General features: G+C 39.6%; 2 protein-coding genes across 2 annotated transcripts; one reads left to right on the top strand and one right to left on the bottom strand.

Annotated features, from left to right (window-relative positions):
- Positions 1–9,162: 9,162 nt before the first annotated feature.
- LOC103510059 (peroxisome assembly factor 2) lies at positions 9,163–20,184 on the bottom strand. The gene is made up of 10 exons (XM_017444502.2): positions 20,105–20,184; positions 19,736–19,884; positions 18,959–19,144; positions 18,392–18,459; positions 17,814–17,963; positions 17,140–17,286; positions 15,802–15,910; positions 11,030–11,146; positions 10,633–10,710; positions 9,163–9,972 (listed from the first exon to the last, which is right to left on the bottom strand). Exons 2-10 carry the CDS (start codon positions 19,840–19,842, stop codon positions 9,693–9,695), a joined length of 1,242 nt encoding a protein of 413 aa, XP_017299991.1. The 5' UTR covers positions 19,843–19,884; positions 20,105–20,184; the 3' UTR covers positions 9,163–9,692.
- Positions 12,903–16,760, top strand: LOC113467761. Its single transcript, XM_026824148.1, has 3 exons — positions 12,903–13,152; positions 14,017–15,653; positions 16,196–16,760. Exons 1-2 carry the CDS (start codon positions 12,918–12,920, stop codon positions 15,606–15,608), a joined length of 1,827 nt encoding a protein of 608 aa, XP_026679949.1. The 5' UTR covers positions 12,903–12,917; the 3' UTR covers positions 15,609–15,653; positions 16,196–16,760.
- Positions 20,185–20,478: the final 294 nt, after the last annotated feature.

Raw genomic sequence — 20,478 nt, 5'->3', positions numbered from 1 at the left:
TTAATTTACCTCAATTATGAACACGAAAGTACAAATTCAAGTAAGTATACCTCTCTACCTATACCTCTCTATCTCTCTACACTGTGAAAAAAGTTAGGGTGGAAGAACTCTATTATTGGGTTATTTCCCCTGATTTATGTAGTTGAAATGCTATATTTTATAGTGTCGAGCTTCCCGATATAGAGTTCAATATTGGAGGTTTTCGGCTCCCTAGTTTTTTTCTCAGTCTACTTACCGTATGAATAGCGAACACACTTTGTACCTTTATGTATAGGTACACTAGAAATTCCGTATGTTCGAAATTGTAGGACAAAACAGTACCTACGAAAAAGGAGCACCATTTACTTGTTCAGACGGTCACCCGTCCAGATATGAAAACCACACAGCGTTGCTTAACTCAGCTCCATCGGGAACTGGTGCTCTCAAAATCCGTTCCTAAAGCCGCCGGCTTTTAGATACAGTTTTCAGAACTACATAGGTACAAGATCACGTGAGTTTTTATCTTATCTGTCTGTGTTTCGCATGACTTAGAACTTGGTCTAGCGACTAGCGAAGATTTTTTCCGCACTTGGTACCTCATATGGGAAAAAATCAAAATACAAGATTAGGAGGAAAACAAATTTTGTAAACAAATGAAGGTCGGTGAGCACGTTTCTAGCCAACTAAGTCAACCAATAAGAAACCGAGATTAATAATGAAACTACGTATCCACCTATTCGTATTGCTACTGAACTTTGAAGCATCATACAATGTTGCATCAAAAAAAATTATACTTCAAAAGCTCGACCGAACTTTGCTTGGGCGTCAATTTTTTTTTTTTTTTTTTTTTTTCATAGGTATTCTACTTTTGTATAAAAAAAGTCAAAATTTGTCAAACATGACCTTACTTTTTAAACATAGATCAAAATTGATAGTCGCTGATCAGCTAATTTATTGTATGTTGTATGTACCTACGTAGAATCCAATAGATGGCATAGATTTAACCTATAACTAATTTGTTATTTATTGTAGCTGATACATATTTACCTAATTGGTGCTATAAATAAATAAATTGGTTGAATTACTAATTTCAATTGTTTATTTATTTGATGTGAGGTTGTGATGACCAAAGTCCATTTTTGTCGGAAATAACCAGCACGTGATTCTCCCCAGACGGTCACTTATCCAGATACAAACCACAGGCAACGGTGCTTAACTTCCGTGATCCATGGGGTAGTTCCCCCGAATGTTGTCTGGATAAACGGGGAAAACAAATTTAAACCCGTTTATCTAGGTTGCCCATTTGCGTGGATAAAGGTGTTTAACTTAGAACTTAGGTGGTTAGTGGTATAGTGGTTAACCCTCTATTGGGCGAGAAGCTGACATCATCGGGCTGGCCCGGGAAAAAGGGGTGGGCCGAAAAAAAGCTTTATGTTGCTTAAATAAAAATCCACATTACATAATACTCGTGCATACATAAATTATGCATGTATACCAATACAAGTTCAGACTTCACCGTACCTGTACTTGTATCCGACTGATTATCAAACAGACCGAAAGCATAACTACCTACAATCATAAATCGCAAGTTATCATTGGATATTGTTATCACCAATCAGCATGCACCATAGGAAAGTTCAGTTTGAGAAAAAACAACTCCACAGTTCGGTTCAAAGTTGTATTCGCACGGGAATCAGATGATCTGGCGAATCAAGGAGATTTAGAAACAGGCTCGTGAATCACGAGTCGTGATTTGAGAAAGACGGTCTGGAAGACAGAGATGTTTAGTGAGATCCTCAAAAGAGGAAGCTATAAATCCATATACGTACAGTATACCGATCTGTTGGTGGTCTTGAGGAGTGTCCAGACATAGTTGACCGGTTCACACTGCCTGGACAACATAGCTTCCTAATTACTTATCTAAAGTGACAATGAAGAATTCATTCGAATATACTCATGATTCATACCATTACCAACCTCACCTCAGTGGTGCAGTGGTTAACGCGTTTGACTTTGTATCTGGAGGTTGGTGGTTCGAGTCCAAGTCAAGTTATAAAATTTATCTAGGTGTAATAATTGGGGAACGATATTTTTTTTTTTTTTTTTTCACAAAATGTCAGATAGTCGTAACGAGAGAGACCGCCCTTCCCTTAACTGGTTTGATTTACCTGCCTCTGTGGTGTAGTGGTCAAGATGCTCGCCTAGTAATCACTAGGTTGTGGCTTCAATCCCATTATATCCTACGGTCAAAACCACATTTCGTTTTATTTTATATAAAATCCAAATTTTATATAAAATTATAAGGATTTAAGTATGCTTAACACAATTCAAAATCCCTTTACTAATGATTTATTTAAATTGTGGCAGGTATAGGTGCTAATCAAGAGATCATTTAGAAGCTAATCATAATTCGCCCCGTCTTATCATCTATTAGAGTTCAAACCATTGTTATTTTTTTATCTCTGAACATTCCTAACTTTTCCCTTACCTATAAGATTGGAACAGCTGTGACCTTTTGTAAGACATTTAACGGACTTACCACTTAAAGCCCGTTTCCACTTGTGAGTTTCAGACAATTTTTTTTCTTCCGAATGTCCCGTATAGACAATGTAATAATGACAGTGTTCCCACTACAACACACGATACGATTTTTTTCCCCCCGTACGATACAAAATGTGAGAATGGGCTTCAAGGCAATCACTAGTGACGTGACGTAACGGGAGAAGTAATTTTTATTTCTAGAAGACCAATTTATTACTTAGGGCGGCCACTTTTACCGACTCCAAGCGACCTAGGTATGTCAGACCACCGGAATGTGGTGGTGGAAAAACCTTCCGACTTCTAACATCACAATAATCACTAAGGAATTCGAATCTACAATAATATTATTATTGAGGCATGTGGAAAAGAAAAACACACCAAAACGCGACGTGGCGATGATGAAAATTCAACTCACTCGAGATTAGAACCCGCGGTCTCTTTATTACAAGGCGCGTATGGTAACTGACGGAAACATTGCTACATAAACCATAATATATGCTGCTATGAAAAGATAAGAAAAGTTCGATAAAAAAATTGAAGTTTTCCTGGGATGAATGCACAGGTAAAAAATAAGGAATTGGGGGAGCATGTTTATTACATAAAAAAAAGTTCTAGATTATACTTCGGACCTTAATCTACGAGTGCCTATGGCGGATTCTTCATGAAAGCAAGGGAAACACCGTTTCTTCCTCTCTGTGGGTTTTTCTTCATCCCACTCCCTACTTAACCGCTTACTGAAAGAGGTTGATGACAAGATAGGAGGATGGTTATTTGGTAATACTCACACCCAAGTCTCTGCCAGTCGAGTTAGCTTGGTTGGTAGCGCGTTTGCCTTGTAAGCGCTAGGTCAGGGATTTTATCCTAAACACATAGGTACCTGAGGTTCGTTTTCGGAACGGCTGACTTCGTCTCATCCCATCTTTCTTCGGTTACGGGACGATTCGGTTACGGGACAGTAGTTCTTTCTATCAAACCTCTTGAAAAAAAAAGTTCATTATTCGCACTATTAAAATTGGCCTTTTATCTAAATCCCCTTTAGGGGTGACTATTTTTAAAGCTTCCCCATTTGAAATTCTCACGTTACGCCACTGCTACAGACCTGTTTGATCAAGCACAAAGCTGGTGTGATAAAGCAGCCCTCAGCTATTGTTTCGCTGGAGGCTCTTATCTTATCTCCTGGTAATTAATACAGCTTAACCTGTTCGTGACCCAGAGATACCGACACCGAATGCATCCGAGATTTCTCCGGAAATCCCCAGGAAAGAAAGAGAGCGGCTTGGAAGTTGCCTTGTTTCCTGGTGTCTCAGTTTTGTCCTGATCCGACGGTAAAATGGATTGATCAGAGAAGGAAATAGGTCCAGAATCGGTTAGATCTGTGCTAAAATCTTGCCATTTTATCAACTTCTTGTCATCATTAGGAACACTTCCTTTTTCCCCGTTGCAAAATTACCAAAAATCACATCATAAGTACCCAAAACATCAACTTTTATAGGAAATACCCAACCACGCCGGGGATATAACTCTACTAACGGTGCCGGTGATGCGTTAGAATTTTTTCAAGAGTTTTTATAGAGGGAACTGTAAAAGCTTGGGTAAAACCTGAAACCGAAGAGAAGGAGGGTAGGTAGGATAGGAGAAAGCCAGCCAATTTGAGAATGCACCTTATCTGTTTAGTATAAAGTTCGGCCCGGGCGGGACTCGAACCTGCAACCTAGGCAGGGCAAGGCAGGCACACTTTTTCATGCAAGCCAGATAATAACCTTTTGTAACTTTCCACTCAGGGAGTCTATTATTGTAATTGATTATTAAATTGATTTAAAATTTATAGTGGTTGACCTTATGGCATAGGTAAAGTCATAGAAGAAGAGTCTGGAGATAAGGAGCTAGGAGGAGCTTGGTCAGGAATGCAGTGAGATCAATCAGGACCGAGAAAACGGAGATCCAATCGCAGCGGACTTTCATTAGTTTTTCAAAGAGGTTTGATAGAGGAATAATAATAATCATTCCTGAAGAGAAGAGGTATTGACCCTCTACGCTCGTACCTCGTTATTATTATGTTAAGGCGGTCTCTTCCTGATCCCTTATGTGCCGCGTCCATTTTAATTTAGGACTATTGCACTGTTGATAGAGGAAACTGTAAAGCTGTATCCCCACAGAGTCGACCCCGTCGACCAACCGTCGATCGGAGAGGTGAATCTATGTTGTCGAGGCAGTGTACGGTTTCAGGCGACGTCGATCAACCATTGATAGACTGTCAATCGACGAGTAGAGGTCGACTATCTGTGGACACAGCTCAACAATAAGGTCCTTATCCTCCCAAAACCGAAGGGAAAAGTAGGACAGGTAGGAGACAGCTGCAGCCGTTCCGAGAACGAACGTCTGTTTAAGATAAAGTCCGTCCCGGGTGGGAACCACGGTCTCTTACAAGGCGCGCTACCTTCCAAGCTAACTAGACTTCGACTTCGAGGGAAGTTTGTAGATTATTATAGGCTGGAACTTGGCCTGGCGCACTACCGTGCGGCCTAGATGAACTTCCGTCAGTGGAATTGTGATCCTTTATGGACTTTCTTCTCAGGAATGCTGGGGTAAAATATCTCATTACCTCCTGTATCATATACTACCTCCTGCAGTGTGTCTACTAAGCTATGGAGGTTGCTTTCCCCTTGCAGTATTATCTCCCTTGCCCTCAGGAAATCAGGATTATAACCTAACACCTGAACCTTTATCACCTGATTTCGCACTAATTGTCTCAAGTTCTATTGTTCCAACGAGATTGTAGCTTGCGATTCAGACGTGGAGACTCAAGTTTTTCCTTTTTCCTCATTAGAAATAGTAACATAGAGGCATTGAACTAAAATAGCTGGTGGTCCTTTTCGGCAAAAATTTCCTTTAGCTTTTAGATAGGTAAATTTATTTATTTATTTAAAAGATGAGTGTTTCACCGCCGTTTTTATTTCGTAGCGATGAAACAACTGCTACATTGGACGCTTGTGGTCTGTGTCGTAGCATGCCCATCCCGTAGTATGCCTCTCATCAGATGGGCGAGAAGAGACACAATACTTCCCATTGAGGTGCTCGGTCAACACGAGAACACCAGAAAGTAACCCGTTGAAATATTTGCAATCGAAAATCGAGTACAAATTTTTGTCGATGGTGGGATTCGAACCCGGGACCCTCTGCATGGCAAGCAAGCGCATTACCACTGGGCTAACCGTGCCCCCAATGCTTGTTATGTATGTAGAAATTTCTTGAACTGCTACTTATTTGTACCGAATTCTGCCAAAATCTGATCAACGGGGTAGTTAAAACAATGGGTACCTAGTTATCTTACCCCCCTTTATAAGGGTTCCAGGAATTCCAGGCGGTCTGTACCTAACTAATGTAAAAGCACCTGTATAAATCTATGGTTTTTTTTCTTTTCTCGGCACTAGTTGGATTGTTATTTCAATAAATAGGTAGGTATTTAAATTATCTCCGTATTTATCTATTTTATGGCATCGGCATCCTACAGAACATGATAACAATGAAAAAAAAAAAAAAAAAAAAAAAATCAAGGTTGGTAGAGCTTTATAGCTGTACAGCCATTGCCGTTGATGGTGATAGCAAAACAAAGAAAACATATTTTTTTTATTGAATCTATGTGTTGTATTATCATTATTATTACCATATTACCTATTATATCTATTTCTTTATTATCTGCCCAACAGTAATGATGTTTGATGGAACCTAGAAGTACCCTCACTGGTATATATCAACCTCTTCAGTTTCTGTAAAATTCACCTGCAGCACCTCTAAAGAGTCTGCACACTCAGGTTTATTCTAGAGAAAAGCTGTGAGTCCATATACTATCCCATTAAGAGGATACCAATAGGTGCCATCTAGGCCAGAGAGCTAGCTCAGGTCCCCCGAACTGAAGGGGTCTAATGAGGAGTTTGATAGGTCTGCTATCCTAGGGTCTTGATGGAACCTAGAAGTACCCTCACTGGTATATATCACCCTCTTCAGTTTCTCCAAAATTCACCTGTAGCACCTCTAAAGAGTCCGCACACTCAGGTTTATTCCAGAGAAAAGCTGTGAGTCCATATACTATCCCATTAAGAGGATACCAATAGGTGCCATCTCATTCTTCTAAGTTTTTGTGGCATAAGGCACTAAGTACGAACACGCCTATTATTATTATTATTATTATTTCACAATATTATTATTATTAATTATTATCATAATTATTATATTACCCATTATTATGTATTATTTTAATTTTGATTTGCCCGAATAGATCCCTGGGTAAACAAAAACAAACTTATGGGAGCATAAACAGAATATGTGCATTCTCAGAGCACATGATCACCTCAGGCTTGTAGTTATGATTCAACCAAAGCGTTTTTCCCTTGATTATCATTTTCACACAAGTTTAAAATAAATAGTATAAATGAGAAAATTGTTGGTTACAAAGTATTTTTCATATCTCTTCTAGACATAGTTCAGGGTTGATAAAGTTGACAAGGAGATTCCAGACGTCAAGTACCGGAATAAATTTGCTTCCTATTTTCCTGATATAAATAGACCTACCATACCACCCTCTGATCAGTCGATAAAGCATAATTGAAGTTTATTTTTGGAACAACTTTCATAGCAAATTAGGTCAGTCATCAGTCACGTAAAAGAAAGTTTAATTCTAATAGAAAGTAAAAAATGATATTAGCTTGTATTATGTAGTTTGGAATGTAGCGAGTCTGCCTTGTAAGCGCTAGGTCGCGGGTTCAATTCACGTCCGGAGAGAACTTTATTCTGAACGGATAAGGTTCTTTCTAGGAATTCTCCCATCGCCCATCCTGACCTCCTTTTCTCTTTGGCATTCTCCCATCCTGACCTCCTTCTCTTTGATTTCGGGACGATGAGATAAAAAAAGGCATTTGTTCAAGTAAAGCTTTTACAAAGGTACACCTCAAAATGACGCTAACTGGGGACTCGAACCCAGTCCCCTGGATTACGAGTCAAACGTTTTACCTCTTACTTACTACGGCTAGTGGGGAATAAGTTGCATAATATTACTTTTATTATTATTATTATTATTATTATTATTATTATTATTATTATTATTATTATTATTATTATTATTATTATTATCACCACTATTATTAGAAAATAGTACAAATTTGTACCTATTATTCTTTGTATGTAGGTATTATTTGTATTACTCTATTTAAGATTATTCAAACAAGTATGTAATGTAGTTGTTTAGGTGTACCTAAGTACAATAAATATCTATGTTTTTTCTAGTGGGATTTGCTGATTTCCTTATGACCATAAATTCGACTCAAAGTTCCCTTTATATCTAAATTTAATAATTATATTCTAGTTAACTTTTCCTCCCCTTTACTTTTTACTCATTACTTTCCTAGAAACCTAAAAACGGGTCTAGCTGTCAAAACAAGGTCGGTCCAAGGCTAAATAATTAATGTATTTTACGACTAGAGAAATGTTTGTTAAAGGAAGTTCCCAAGTGGAACCGTTTTCTAGTTAAATTGAAAAGATGATCGTCATTTTTCCCAATAACTAGTAGTTCTGTGAACTAGAGTAATTGAGAACTAAAAAGGTCTACTCGCCCATCTGATGAGGGATATACTACGGAATGGGCAGTTAGACATGCTACGACACAGACCACAGGAGTTTTTTTTTTATATATATCTACATATAAAGTCACCATCCCTCCCTCAATGTTAATATGGAGCTTCACAAAGTTACTGAGTCTTCAATAAATTATATAAAAACTTAATTTTGCATTTTTCTTTGAAATAGGGAAAGTGGGCTTCGGAAGTGGGAAAATCCTGGGAAATTCACCTGAAGTAGCCCAGTTGCAAAGGGGGACAAATCGAGTTTTCGGTGCCAAAACTGGACATCTCAGAACTTTGACCTTAATAATATAGGCAACTAATTAATGTCAAATTTGCCAGAAATAACAACAGATTCCCTTAGATTTTAGCTTTTTAAGACCAGAACCATTAAAATCGGCTGCTTGTTTCAAAAGATAAGAGTTTTTTGTGTTTTCCCTTTAAAAAAGTCCATCCGGGAGATGTCTACTTTTGGAACTGAACTACTCGACTCGATTTCCACGAGACAAGATACGACACTACTTGTTCCACTTGTTTACACCAATCCAAGGACCCCCAGTTTTCATGAAATGTCATAAGTAAAAAAAGTTCAAGGCGACCTATTTTTAATTCTTATCTTTGACATTTTTAACCCTATGTATAGAAACCTGTATTGTGTGTGCACATATACCCACGTGCTTCACTAACCGAGCGAAATGAGGTGTAAGTTTTACCTTGACGATTTTGCATTTTGTCGATTTGCCACGCGAATTTCCGAATTAAAATAATACCTAGGTATCGTTATAAAAAATGTAAAATAATAATATAATTTAATAATAAAAAAAAAACTTGGAACTTTGCATTTTCAACTTCGCAAAAGTTAGGACCTGAATATCACAGAACAAAAACCTTGAAAAAGCTTGCAAAACCATTATTAGGACGTCAAAATGAGAAGTACTTACAGAGTTGTAAAATCGTTTTCCGGAATACAACCCGGGGCTTTCTGCAAGTCTATGTCCTTGGGATAGGTTTCGAATGACAAGAACTGGAGTTTGAAAAGTCCATATAAAATAACAGGAATATAATAATATTTGAACAATGGAATTAAACAAAAAAGAGACAATTTATCCGACCGAAACCAATTATCTTAATTTTCTACCAAAACCAAACTATTTTCCACCGACTGGGTACGTATCATGTGATGTTGGCTATTTTGCTCTGTGAGGACAATTGATTAGGGATTAAGGGGCTTAACGTCACTATCACGTCACATGAGCTCACGTGACGTGATAGTAGTGTGTTTCTACCTTAAAGGTCTTTTGTGACGGGGGTTTTAACCTCCATTTGACGACAAGATACTCACCTCCTCACACTGACCTAACCAAGCCAGAGTGGGCCGGGAAATGTCAGCAGCATACTATTCTCTGATAATGACCCATCAGAAAAAAAAAACAATCTCATTCCCCACATACTTGGACAGCATTAAGCAAAAAAGAACCATAAATAAGGGGTATTGCCTTATGGACGGTTTTTTTCCGTTTAATGCTGTCCTGTTACCTCCCTAGAAACCCTAGGATTCAACTAGGCAACCAATAATTCAGGGGCTACAGAGAGAGAATAGTTATCAGGAGCCACAGACTGTGAAAACTTATCAGGGGCGGTTGCGAGAGAGCAGGCTCCAAGAAAATCGTCCATGGTGACAATCACAGGGGCGGATTTGACTTGAGGGGCGCTGGTAATGATACGACGAATAGCTCGGGTCCACGCGTTGGAACAAATGGAGTAGATGTCCGCCCCTGACATTTGAGAAGGGAAATGATGGACTAGACTGTCCAGACTAACGTCATCTGATAGTTTGAACCTGGGGAAGAAGAGGGGTTGAAATTGGAATAGAATAGAATAGAATATAAATCAATAAAATTTTACAATATACTCAGCAGGATAGCTGAGATAGGACTGAAAAGTTCCATTACTTCCGCAGTCTAACCGAGGTCTTATAGGTACATATGTATATTTGGTACTTGTGCAGAAGTCACGTCCGTGGAATATTGCTACCAAAGGAACTGGCACAAACGAGCAGTGACCAGTGTCATTATAGGGTTAGGTTAAACGCAAGAAGGAGTTTTCACAATTAGAGCAGTGATTGGTGTTATTATAGGGTTAGGTTAAATACAAAAAGGAGCTTTCTTTTTCCACGGACGTGACTTCTGCATAATTACCGTATATTATAACATTTTATGGGTTACAGTGAACCATCTCTTTTATTTATTTAAGGCGAACGTATTGACCACTACGCCACCTGCCTCGCTGGCGTAGTGGTCAAGACTTTCGCCTGGTAAACAGAAAGGGTTAAATAATTCAATCCAATCTCAGTCGAAGAATGGAATTTTATTCTCATTTATTTTATAAATTCTCATTTATTTTATAAATTAACCACATAATAATGGAGATCTAAGGGTTAGATGGTAGAGAACGCCTGCGGAGTTAATCTCGCCTGGTGAGGCTACTGGTTTAAACTTACTTTCGTACAACAGCTTTGAGTACTCCCAGTTGTGAGATCCTATCCTCATAGAGTCCTACGTACAAACTCTTGTCCAGCCTGCAAGTCAAAATATAAAATACAATGTCAAAATAAGGAATTATAATTCCCTAGTAGAAGGCAGACCCTTGGGCATCCGAGGTAAGCATGATTTGTCACATGTGTCATTCCCCGATTAATACACTGTGCTAAATTTTATGACTTGACTTGAACTCGAACCACCAACCTCCATAATTGAAGTTCACTATGATAACCATTAATTACACCACTAATGTTGGTAGAATGTATAGTTTCTCGGTACCTTTTGCTATGACCAAAGAAGTTTTACATATTTAATTTATTTACTGATCTACACTGATCCACCCTGAATTAGTTTTACCTGCCAGGTCTCAGGATGGCAGGGTCCAGTAGATCTACCCTGTTGGTGGCACCCAGTATAAACACATCCTGGGAGGTGTGAACCCCGTCCATCTCCGCCAGAAGCTGGGAGACAACTCTGTGAACAATATGGCGGATAAGTGTTAGGTGATGAATATGATATAAGAAGAAGTTAACCCCTTCTCAACCCGAAGGTTTTGTCAAGAATAGAATTAAAAGTTAAAAGAAAATTGTGAAGTTAAAAGAAGAATAGAATATACCTTGTTTATACTACCAGCATAGGACTAAAAAGTCCCTTTACTCTCGCAGTCTAAACAAGGTGTTAATCTGTCTAGAATAGTACCTCTGAAACACTTTTGCATTACTGCAAGGGACATTCTTTTACGTCCATGTCCATTCTGGAACGGAAAGGTTTGGATTCGAACACAGCACCTTCGGATCGGGAGTGTTCTACTCGGCCACAGAGGTGGGCATTGTGGGCAATGATAACAAAAGCTTCACGTGTGGGGAAAATGGGAACGAATAAAAAGTAATTTCAAGAAAGTGAATGCTTTATTCGTTACCCCCAAAATGAAAAGGGAAAGATTCCATTGAGAAAAATGGTATTTGATCAATGGCAGAACACATTCCAGATATTTACCTCTTTCTCAATTTCTGACATTAACACAAAAAAACGGCACAAACAACGCATTATGTAAAACATAATTAAAAAACTAAAATACTAAACTAGTTGTAGTGTTCTTAAAACAAAGTCATCTCGTTTCCATGTTTGATTCCTCCGCGGAGTGTTAAGCTACGGAGTCCCTTAACCCCGTGAGGCCATCGGCCCTAGAGAAGCTTCTGGTAGAACTTGAGCAGAAACATCTCGATCGTGAAGTGAAGAAATACATCCAGGTTGATGGAAATGAGGCGATAGGTTTTGACGAAGTAGTCGCAACATTGCTCGTACCAAACCGCGAGACTTTTCATGAACACGGAACTGAAGCGGACCCGACCGGAAAAGTTTTTCGAGGCGAAAAGATTCGAAGCGCGGAAATCGAGTGAAATTTTTCGAGAGTCGCAGGAAATTTGAGTCGGTCTAATTTGAAGAGTTGTTGGAAACTGAGAGCATATTGACGCAAAGGAATTGATTGATCAAACTGATTGTACAAGAGGGTACGCACGCTGGGTGTTTTCAAGTCCGGGTGACAAAGGTGTGAAATGGCGGTTCCCAAACGTGACTCCTTGAGACCCCTGAGGATCATTGAACAAGGCGAATTTCTTGGGCAACAAAATTAAAATTTGGAAATGAGAATTTTCGAGCTTCACCAGAGATCGGAAGAGTTTGACCTTGTTAAAATTTGGGGTCCCCATTTTGGACACTGTCGGTGTCAAAATGTAAGGAGGGAGTTTACAATGTTGGCTTAGTGCCGGAGTGACAACTGAAAGGACATCGCTTGATAAAAGGGTTAAATAATTCTTGAGTCCACATTTGAAGAAATACACAAAACGAACTCAATAGATTTTCGGCCGCAACTGCCCTTTACGGAACTTTTTTCTGAGTAAGAACTTCTTTCTACAGTTCCTGGAAGAGACTGACAAGAAACGCCGACCCTATTTAAAATAGGAAAAGGCTAGGAAGAAGAAGTGTTCCTAAACATTATTACTTACCGTCATATGTGTTCCTAAATTGTTCTCAGTGTTCCTAAATTTGACTCTTAAATCCACCTAAAAAAGAAGTGTCCCTAAACATTATTGCTTACCGTTATTATATGTTCCTAAATTGTTCCTAGTGTTCCTGAATTTGACTTCTAAATCCGCCTAAAAAAAGAAGTCTTTCTAAATTTGACACACACCACTGGGTTGGGAATACTTGAGATGCCTCGCTGTGATAAGTGCCGCGCTCAGTCATGAACCAGCAGCTATGCTTGCTGGTCGCCAGTGCTCTGCAGCTAGCCAGCGCTCAGGTCCAGTACTTTGAAAACAACACGCTTATCGTGCCCATCTGGCATCTGTTCAAGACACGCAAGCCAGAATGGGCCAACTGGAGTGCGCCGGCGACCGAGGAGAATTTGAACTGGATCGAATGGCATACGAGAGCCTCCATCATGGATGTCGACTGGCTGGGGAGGAGTAGTACTAAAGGTAGGTCACACAAAAAGCCACCTAGAGGTTTAGGTGTAGAAACCAAAGGTTCCATAGGTGTGCTAAGCTTCACAAATATACGAAGCCATGTGATGTGTGAGCCAACTAACTAATCTTTCTACTCTCTAAAGATTAAGGATTCCATAAGAAATCTATTGTTGGGTTGTTTTTGTATCAAAATAGAATAACTCGTATCTAATTGGTCGAATGTTTTCGGTACCCATTACACTCAACCCATCGCACCAATCACAAACCTCCCTCCTTCTGCCTAGATAATAATTTAAACCAGACTAAAGTGACAGTAGTGCTCATAAAACACAGTAAAGGAGTTTCAATTGTGTTAAGCGTACTTAAATGCTTTTCACAAAAGTCGTATAGTTCGTACAGAGGAAAGACCAATGCTACACTTGAAAACCTGTAACGTGGTATTGGTACTAATCAGCTGATAGGATATACAGAGTGTCCCAGAAGTTCTGTCTGAGTCCTTGTAATTATTTTATTGGAAATTTTCGTTTGTACCATTTTCTCTACTGTGTTGTTGCTGTTGTTTTCACATGTCGGGAATTTGGCCATTAGGTCATTCTCCTACTATAAATAAAGCCCGGACTTTGGCCATAAAGTTGAATCAATTTACCGAAGTTTTGTTGATGGAAAAAGTCATTGACAAACTAACTTTCTTATAGGGGAATAAGGTCGAAGTAGACTGTTTTTCAGTCAGAAATATTCAACAGATAATGTGACCCAGACTGACCCAGGTCTAATAGTATCTGTCTCATAGCATCCCTTCCCTTATTGAATGAACATACTCGTACATATTATGTAGGTTTCGTTACATCAATGCTTGTCTGATGTTTTATATTTCAGGTCAAACTCAGCCCACGACCACAGTGTACCCTCTATTCTCATTCAACACAGATCGTCTGTTCAACCTCTCCTGGGAAGCAGATGCTCTTAAGAAACGTCTCGACTATGAGTATGAGTTAGAGTATAACCAATCCATCACCACAGAACCTACCATAGACCCCAGCTATATCCCACCTTCTCCTCGCATCTTCAATGTGGGCAAGGGTGTCTATATCAATGATTCCTCCTTCGAAGCCATCTTCTGGAACAAAACGTACTACGATCGGTTCAACAGAAGTATTAACTGGGCGAAGAAGAAAGCTCACTGGAAGAATACTCCCACGAAGACCACCACGGAGTGGCCGTACATCAATATCACCAAGATAGGAGACTGGGAACGTATGAGTGTTGATTTGGATGACTTGTCCTACTGGGACTCTGACCGACAGAAGGAAGAATACGAGCATCACGACTATATGCAACGCATACAGGCTCTCAACCAAACGCCAACTACAGAGCAAGTGACCCCACTCATCAAACTTCTAGCAAACACACGTATTGCATCCCGCTGGAAACTTCACTCCATTCTGCCCTATCTGAACCAGAAGACAGTAGGTAAATCACCTGAAACCCATGAGCTAAGGGATGCAATCTACTCTGAAGAGTTCCCTGTGTCTCCTGTCATTCGCCTTGAACATGATACAGGACCCACCGAGTACTATGCTATGGAACATGACTATGACTACAGAGATCTGTCCCGATTTGTAGGACCCCGTGCTTTGCAAGAAGATGCCACCAAGCTATGGGATAGTCGCTACTATAACCAGAACTTCCCACCAGACATGCTCACTAAGAGATTAGAGTTCCCTACACCGCCTGATCCCGTGATGGAATGGAACAACATGAATACATGGAAGAAACGTGAATATATCTTGAGAGGCTGGAATACAATTCGACCTGACTTTGAGGAGACCCGTGCCGTACCACATGTCTTCACACCACATCCTAATCCCACCACGTATGACTATTATGACTATCAGGAATACACACCGCTACAAGAATACTTTGATAATTTGGAGCGTCCCACCACACGTATCAGCTCGCGGGAAGTATCTCTCATCATCTGGTCTGAGAGACAATTCGTTGAGACAACAGCCAAACCCTCATCCACCCTAGCACCAGGGGAGACACCACAACGCAAACTCAAGAAGAAGAAGGTGTGGACAACGGCCAAACCCAAGGCTGGACATAGGCGACGTATGAATAGAACCATCTCTCAACAGGAGATTAAACGAATGATGAGAGAAAGATACAAGAAGATCAACGAGCAGAAGTTGGAGAGGCAGAGAGAGAAGGAGCACGACCAAAATATAGAGAAGAGATTCAAAGACATAGGAACAGGCACGGATGACGGCAAAGATGGGTACATCCCAGCAGAGACCACACCCTACGTGGAAGATATTATCTATGATATCAATAACCTACCCACCACGCTGGTGCCACTCAAAGAGTTCCAGTGTCATGTATGTCTCAAGGAACTTTCATCAAAGGGAGGATATCAACGGCACATCAACACACACAAGAGAATGGGACAGTGGGTGGACAAGTTCTAACACACTGTGTCTTATGTGTTGTGATCTCATGCTACAAGTATACTGGTAAGTATTAAGAGCATCGAACTGTCTCCGCTATGAACTTATAACCAGATGGTTCTCTACCCTTTACCTGTATGCAATAATTGTTCATTTACCATTCTATTTACAATAAGTACAATAATGGATATTTTGCTAAAAGGGAAGGACTTACCTGTCCATAACACCACTAGATTGGTCTTCTTGACCTCTACGAGGAGCTAGGGAGTCTAACTCATCAAAGAACACAACACAGGGGGCAGCAGAACGCGCCTTGAGAAATACTGCAACAAAAATTCAAGCAATATTTTCGTATGTTTACAATTTTTTTTTTACGACTGAATGCCCTTCGCACGCAACCTTTACTATTTCTTTCACAAGGGAAATTTCAGGCTGGTATCCTGCCTGTTTAAAGTCCCCAGCCAGACTAATCTGGTCAACTCCCTGTTTAAGGTCCCCCAGCCAGACCAAATATATTATTTTAGACCTGATTAGATATTAATAAGATAGGTATATGCATAGATATAGGGGTTTTTATTTTTACACAACCATTTATATATGTATTTCAGATTTCTTTTCTCTGCTATCCGAGAAACCAATCAATCAGAAGGTGCCCCAAAATGAAGAACCAAGAACTCTGTACCAGTCCTCCTTCTTTGTCAACTTCTGTGCTGGGAGCATGAATTCCATTCTGACCCAAGGAAACATTTGCGATCGTCTTTCATATGCAAAAATCTAAACGGGTAACACTCTGGTGCTAGATGTATTAGATGTGTTTAGTGAAACTATATATACAATGGAATTTTGATACATTTTTGCTGCTCTTCCTCCTACTAGCACTACGGCAAAATTTCATGACTTGACTTGGAGTCGAATAACCAGGAGGTTACCAACCTCGTTCACCACACCAACACCACACCACAGTTCACCACACCAACTGGTAAACCACTGAGGCTGATCTTCTAAGATACAAAAGGGAAATATTTGTCCCCACCACAACCGTACCAACTACCATCATGATTGTAATAAATGTTGTAAATAAATAAACCAGAAGGTATTTTTCGTACCACCACTGAAATAGGAACGTTTTTGGAACAGGCGCGAGGCAGTACATTAGGCCAGCCAGCCACATGATTAGGTCTACTTGTCAGGTCTACCTGAGACCTGAGGACACACACTATCAGGTAGACCTGACAGGTACGGCTGAAAAGTTCCACCTGTCAGGTCTACCTGATGGTGAGCCGCTAGCCTTCGGATGAGGGTTACAAAAAAAAAAAAAAAAAAAAAAAAAAAAAAAAAAAAAAAATGAAAAATTTTGGGGGTAAAAAAAAAAAAAAAAAAAAAAAAAAAAAAAAAAAAATGCAACTGAGTAACTTTTTTTAATCGATTTGTTTTTTAGTTTAGAATCGTAAGCTGTTGGCACACTCTAATAAATATAAATAAATAAAAAAAGAATCGTAAGCATTTTTTTTTTTTATCAGACAAGTTGCATCAGTGTACCATTTCCACTTACCATTTCGTATGTTTTCTTCGCTCTGGCCAATGTATTTGTTCAACAGCTCAGGACCTTTGACAGCCAAGAAGTTCATACGACACTCTGTTGCTACAGCCTTGGCGATGAGGGTTTTACCCGTGCCTGGAGGCCCGTACAGGAGTAAACCTGTGGAATAGAATGGAATATTCCTTGTTTATACTGTTGAATAGGATAGAATATACCATGTTTATCCTGCCAGAATGAGACTGAAAAGTCCCTTTACTCCCGCAGTCTAAACAAGGTCTTGTATATTTCATAGGTAAAGTTTACAGATAAGTTTATATAAACCTTGCTTTAAAAAAAAAAAAAAAAAAAAAAAAAAATATATACTGTTGAATAGGATTGAAAAGTCCCTTTACCCAGCAGTAGGGTATTACTATTACTGAGGTCAAATTCTAGGACAATGTTGAGGATAGAATTCCATGTGTTGGCTGGGACTGAATTGAACCCGCGTCCTCCTGATTACCAGACGAGCGTCTTGACCACTACAGCACCGAAGCCTGGGTGGTTTATTCTGACAAGACAAGGTCTATCCCGCCTCCTTCAAATAACCTCACCCAGCCTGAGCGGGACCGGGAAAAGCCAGCATCTAGCGATTGCATAGATGCTCAATTGCTCACCCATTCAGAATGTGGCTAAAGGTTTTTTTGTACCTGATCTCTTCAGTCCAGAGGTCCGGTTCACGCCCCGGAAAGTGCTCAGAATTTCCGCCTTGAGCTTGCTTAGACCGCCAATATCTTCCCAGCTCACGTTAGGGACTGAAGGGGCATCCAGCTGGTCTGAATAGCGAGACTGTAGATCATCTGAAAAATGGGTACTAATGTAAATCTAGGACTTTTCGTGAGGTCCTGGTTCGATTCCTGTAGGGGTCGAATTTTTCAAGACTTTGTGCTTGGAATTCGGGGTGCACTTAGTCTGGTAAAGGGTAGGTAGGTACTGATATAAATCAAGGGTACTTCTTCAGAAGTCACGTCAATAGAAGTTGCTACAAAAATGAGCTGTCACAAATGAGCAGGTAACTACGTAAACAGTGTTATTATAGGGTTGGGTTAAACGCAAAAAGGAGCTTTTTATTTCATTGCCGTGGCTTCTGAATAATTACCAAATCAAGGACTTTTAGTAAGGTCCTAGGTTCAATTCCCGGTGGGGTAGAATTTTTCGTTTTTATTCTTGGATTTCGGGACACGCTTAGCCTCGAAACTTTCAATAATGTTTGATCCCATGTGCTTACCGTAAATCTGTTGAAAGTCTTCTTTCTGCAAATCCCTCTTGTTAATACCTTGTTTGAGCATTTTATTCCTGTAAAAATACAACAGTAAGATGTATTTCTTGGGTACATCAAAACTTAAACTTGTCCCGTGTTCAGACGGGGTCGGGGTTTTTGTCAGCCTCTAAAGTCTAAATCAATCAATCAATCAATCCATCCATCCCATCCGTGGCACAAGCTCTGCTTATACGGATGGGTATACCATTTATATGAAAAATGTATGTTCTGAGTTTTTGTCAATCAAATATAAATGGAAACTTGTTAAAAAAAAAAAAAATGTTTTTTTGTGGTTTTTTTAAAAAAAAAAAAAATGGAAAATTTTTAAAAAAAAAAAAAAAAAAAAAAAAAAAAAAAATTCTAGTGGATGCCATACGCACTCAACCTTTGCTATTTCTTTAGCAAGGGAAATTTCAGGCTGGTATTCTCCCTGTTCAAAGTACCCCAGACTCCCAGACAGAGTACTTCTTGCTATTTTTTTACTTTTAATACCATGTGTTTGTGTTTTTTTCTCCTTTTAGAAAAGTAACTTACTTAACCGACAGTCGTACAAGACAAGTCAGGTCATGCCGTTCAAAGCCCGAGGTCACTGAACTTAAATATTCCACGAGACTGGCATCGAACCCATAGTCTCCACCTAGGCAGTCCAACTGGTACTGAATTAGCAAGCGCCTTTCAGGTTCCGTCAGGGGAAGTACATTGATCGTTTTTAAAAATAACCTGAAACAAGGAACAGGTCTTTTTTTGTCAAGGGGTTATAAGGTCACTGTATTATGCTAAGTTTTTTAGTGACAGGGGGTAACTACACGCCATTCGGCAAACAAGATAACCCCCTCCTCAAATTACTCAACCAGAGTGGGGCCACGAAAAGGCATGCGATTGCCTAGATTTAACCATCCGGATATCAACTTACGCGGAACGTAGCTCATGTTCAGTGATCTATGAGGAACCGGTGGCTAAACAACACTTCGTTGATACCGGAATAATTACCTTGAGAGACATTGCCTATTGGCTACCTTTCAATTAAGAATGGCTACCTTCCGTCTTTTCTTTTGAATTGTCTACTGATGCATTTATTATTAATAAGATAATATACGAGACCTTGTTCAGACTGCTGGAGTAAAGGGACTTCTCAGTCCTATTCGGACAGGATAAACAAGGTATATTCTTGAGAGTTCATTGCAATGGTCGTTACAATTAAACTTACATTATCATGGACACTCGTTGCTATAGTGAAAGCCCTCTTTTGTGTTTTCAACAACGAGTGTCCCTGATAAAGTAATCTAATTCAGGCATATTCTATTCTATTACCTTTTGATCTGATGGTGTATTTTGTCCGGTTTAGTTGAAGTACAAATGACTACAGTGCGAGAGTGCGGAGTGGCGAGCTGAGAGACATGTTGAATGAAGCAATGCATAGACCGAGAGTCCTCATTCCCCGCCTGGTCTGTACAAAGATCCTGAGGAACAAAAAATAAAGAATACCTACCATTAAAATTACATTAGAATGGGTCTGTCTGTAAAAAAAAGGAACTGTACCAATCGGTCTTACCGTAACAAAATCTAAGAGAAGGCGAACAAGAATTCCTGTAACAATCCAGATTAGCGATGTACATCCAGATTAGCGTGTGAAATGATCTAGATTGAGCAAAACGATATACGGGGTGGAAAAAAACTTACCTCTATCCCGTGAAGAACCAGCAAACAGGGTGCACATTTCTCCGCTCTCTCAAACAGATTGTCGAGATTTTTCTCCACTACTGCAGCTTGGATGAACTGGAAGAGAATGTCTGGAGTTTTGTGTGATCGTAAAATGAATATGAATATGAAAGGTAAAATCTATCGAACAATTTATAAGGCCTGCCATGATCTATGGCTCAGAGACTTGGCCTGTGAAAAAAGGTCAGAAAAAGAGGCTAGAAGTTGCAGAGATGAGGATGCTGAGATGGAGCTGTGAAGTAACAAGAATGGACAGGATAAGAAACGAGATAATCAGAGGCAAAATCAAAGTGACGGAGATTTCAAAGAAAATACAAGAAAGAAGGTTGCAGGAC

Source organism: Diaphorina citri, unplaced genomic scaffold, assembly GCF_000475195.1.
Source record: "Diaphorina citri unplaced genomic scaffold, Diaci psyllid genome assembly version 1.1 scaffold25, whole genome shotgun sequence".
Taxonomy (NCBI): Eukaryota; Metazoa; Arthropoda; class Insecta; order Hemiptera; family Psyllidae; genus Diaphorina; species Diaphorina citri.
Note: the sequence above shows the minus strand (reverse complement) of the source record. Positions and strands in the feature narration are given on the sequence as shown.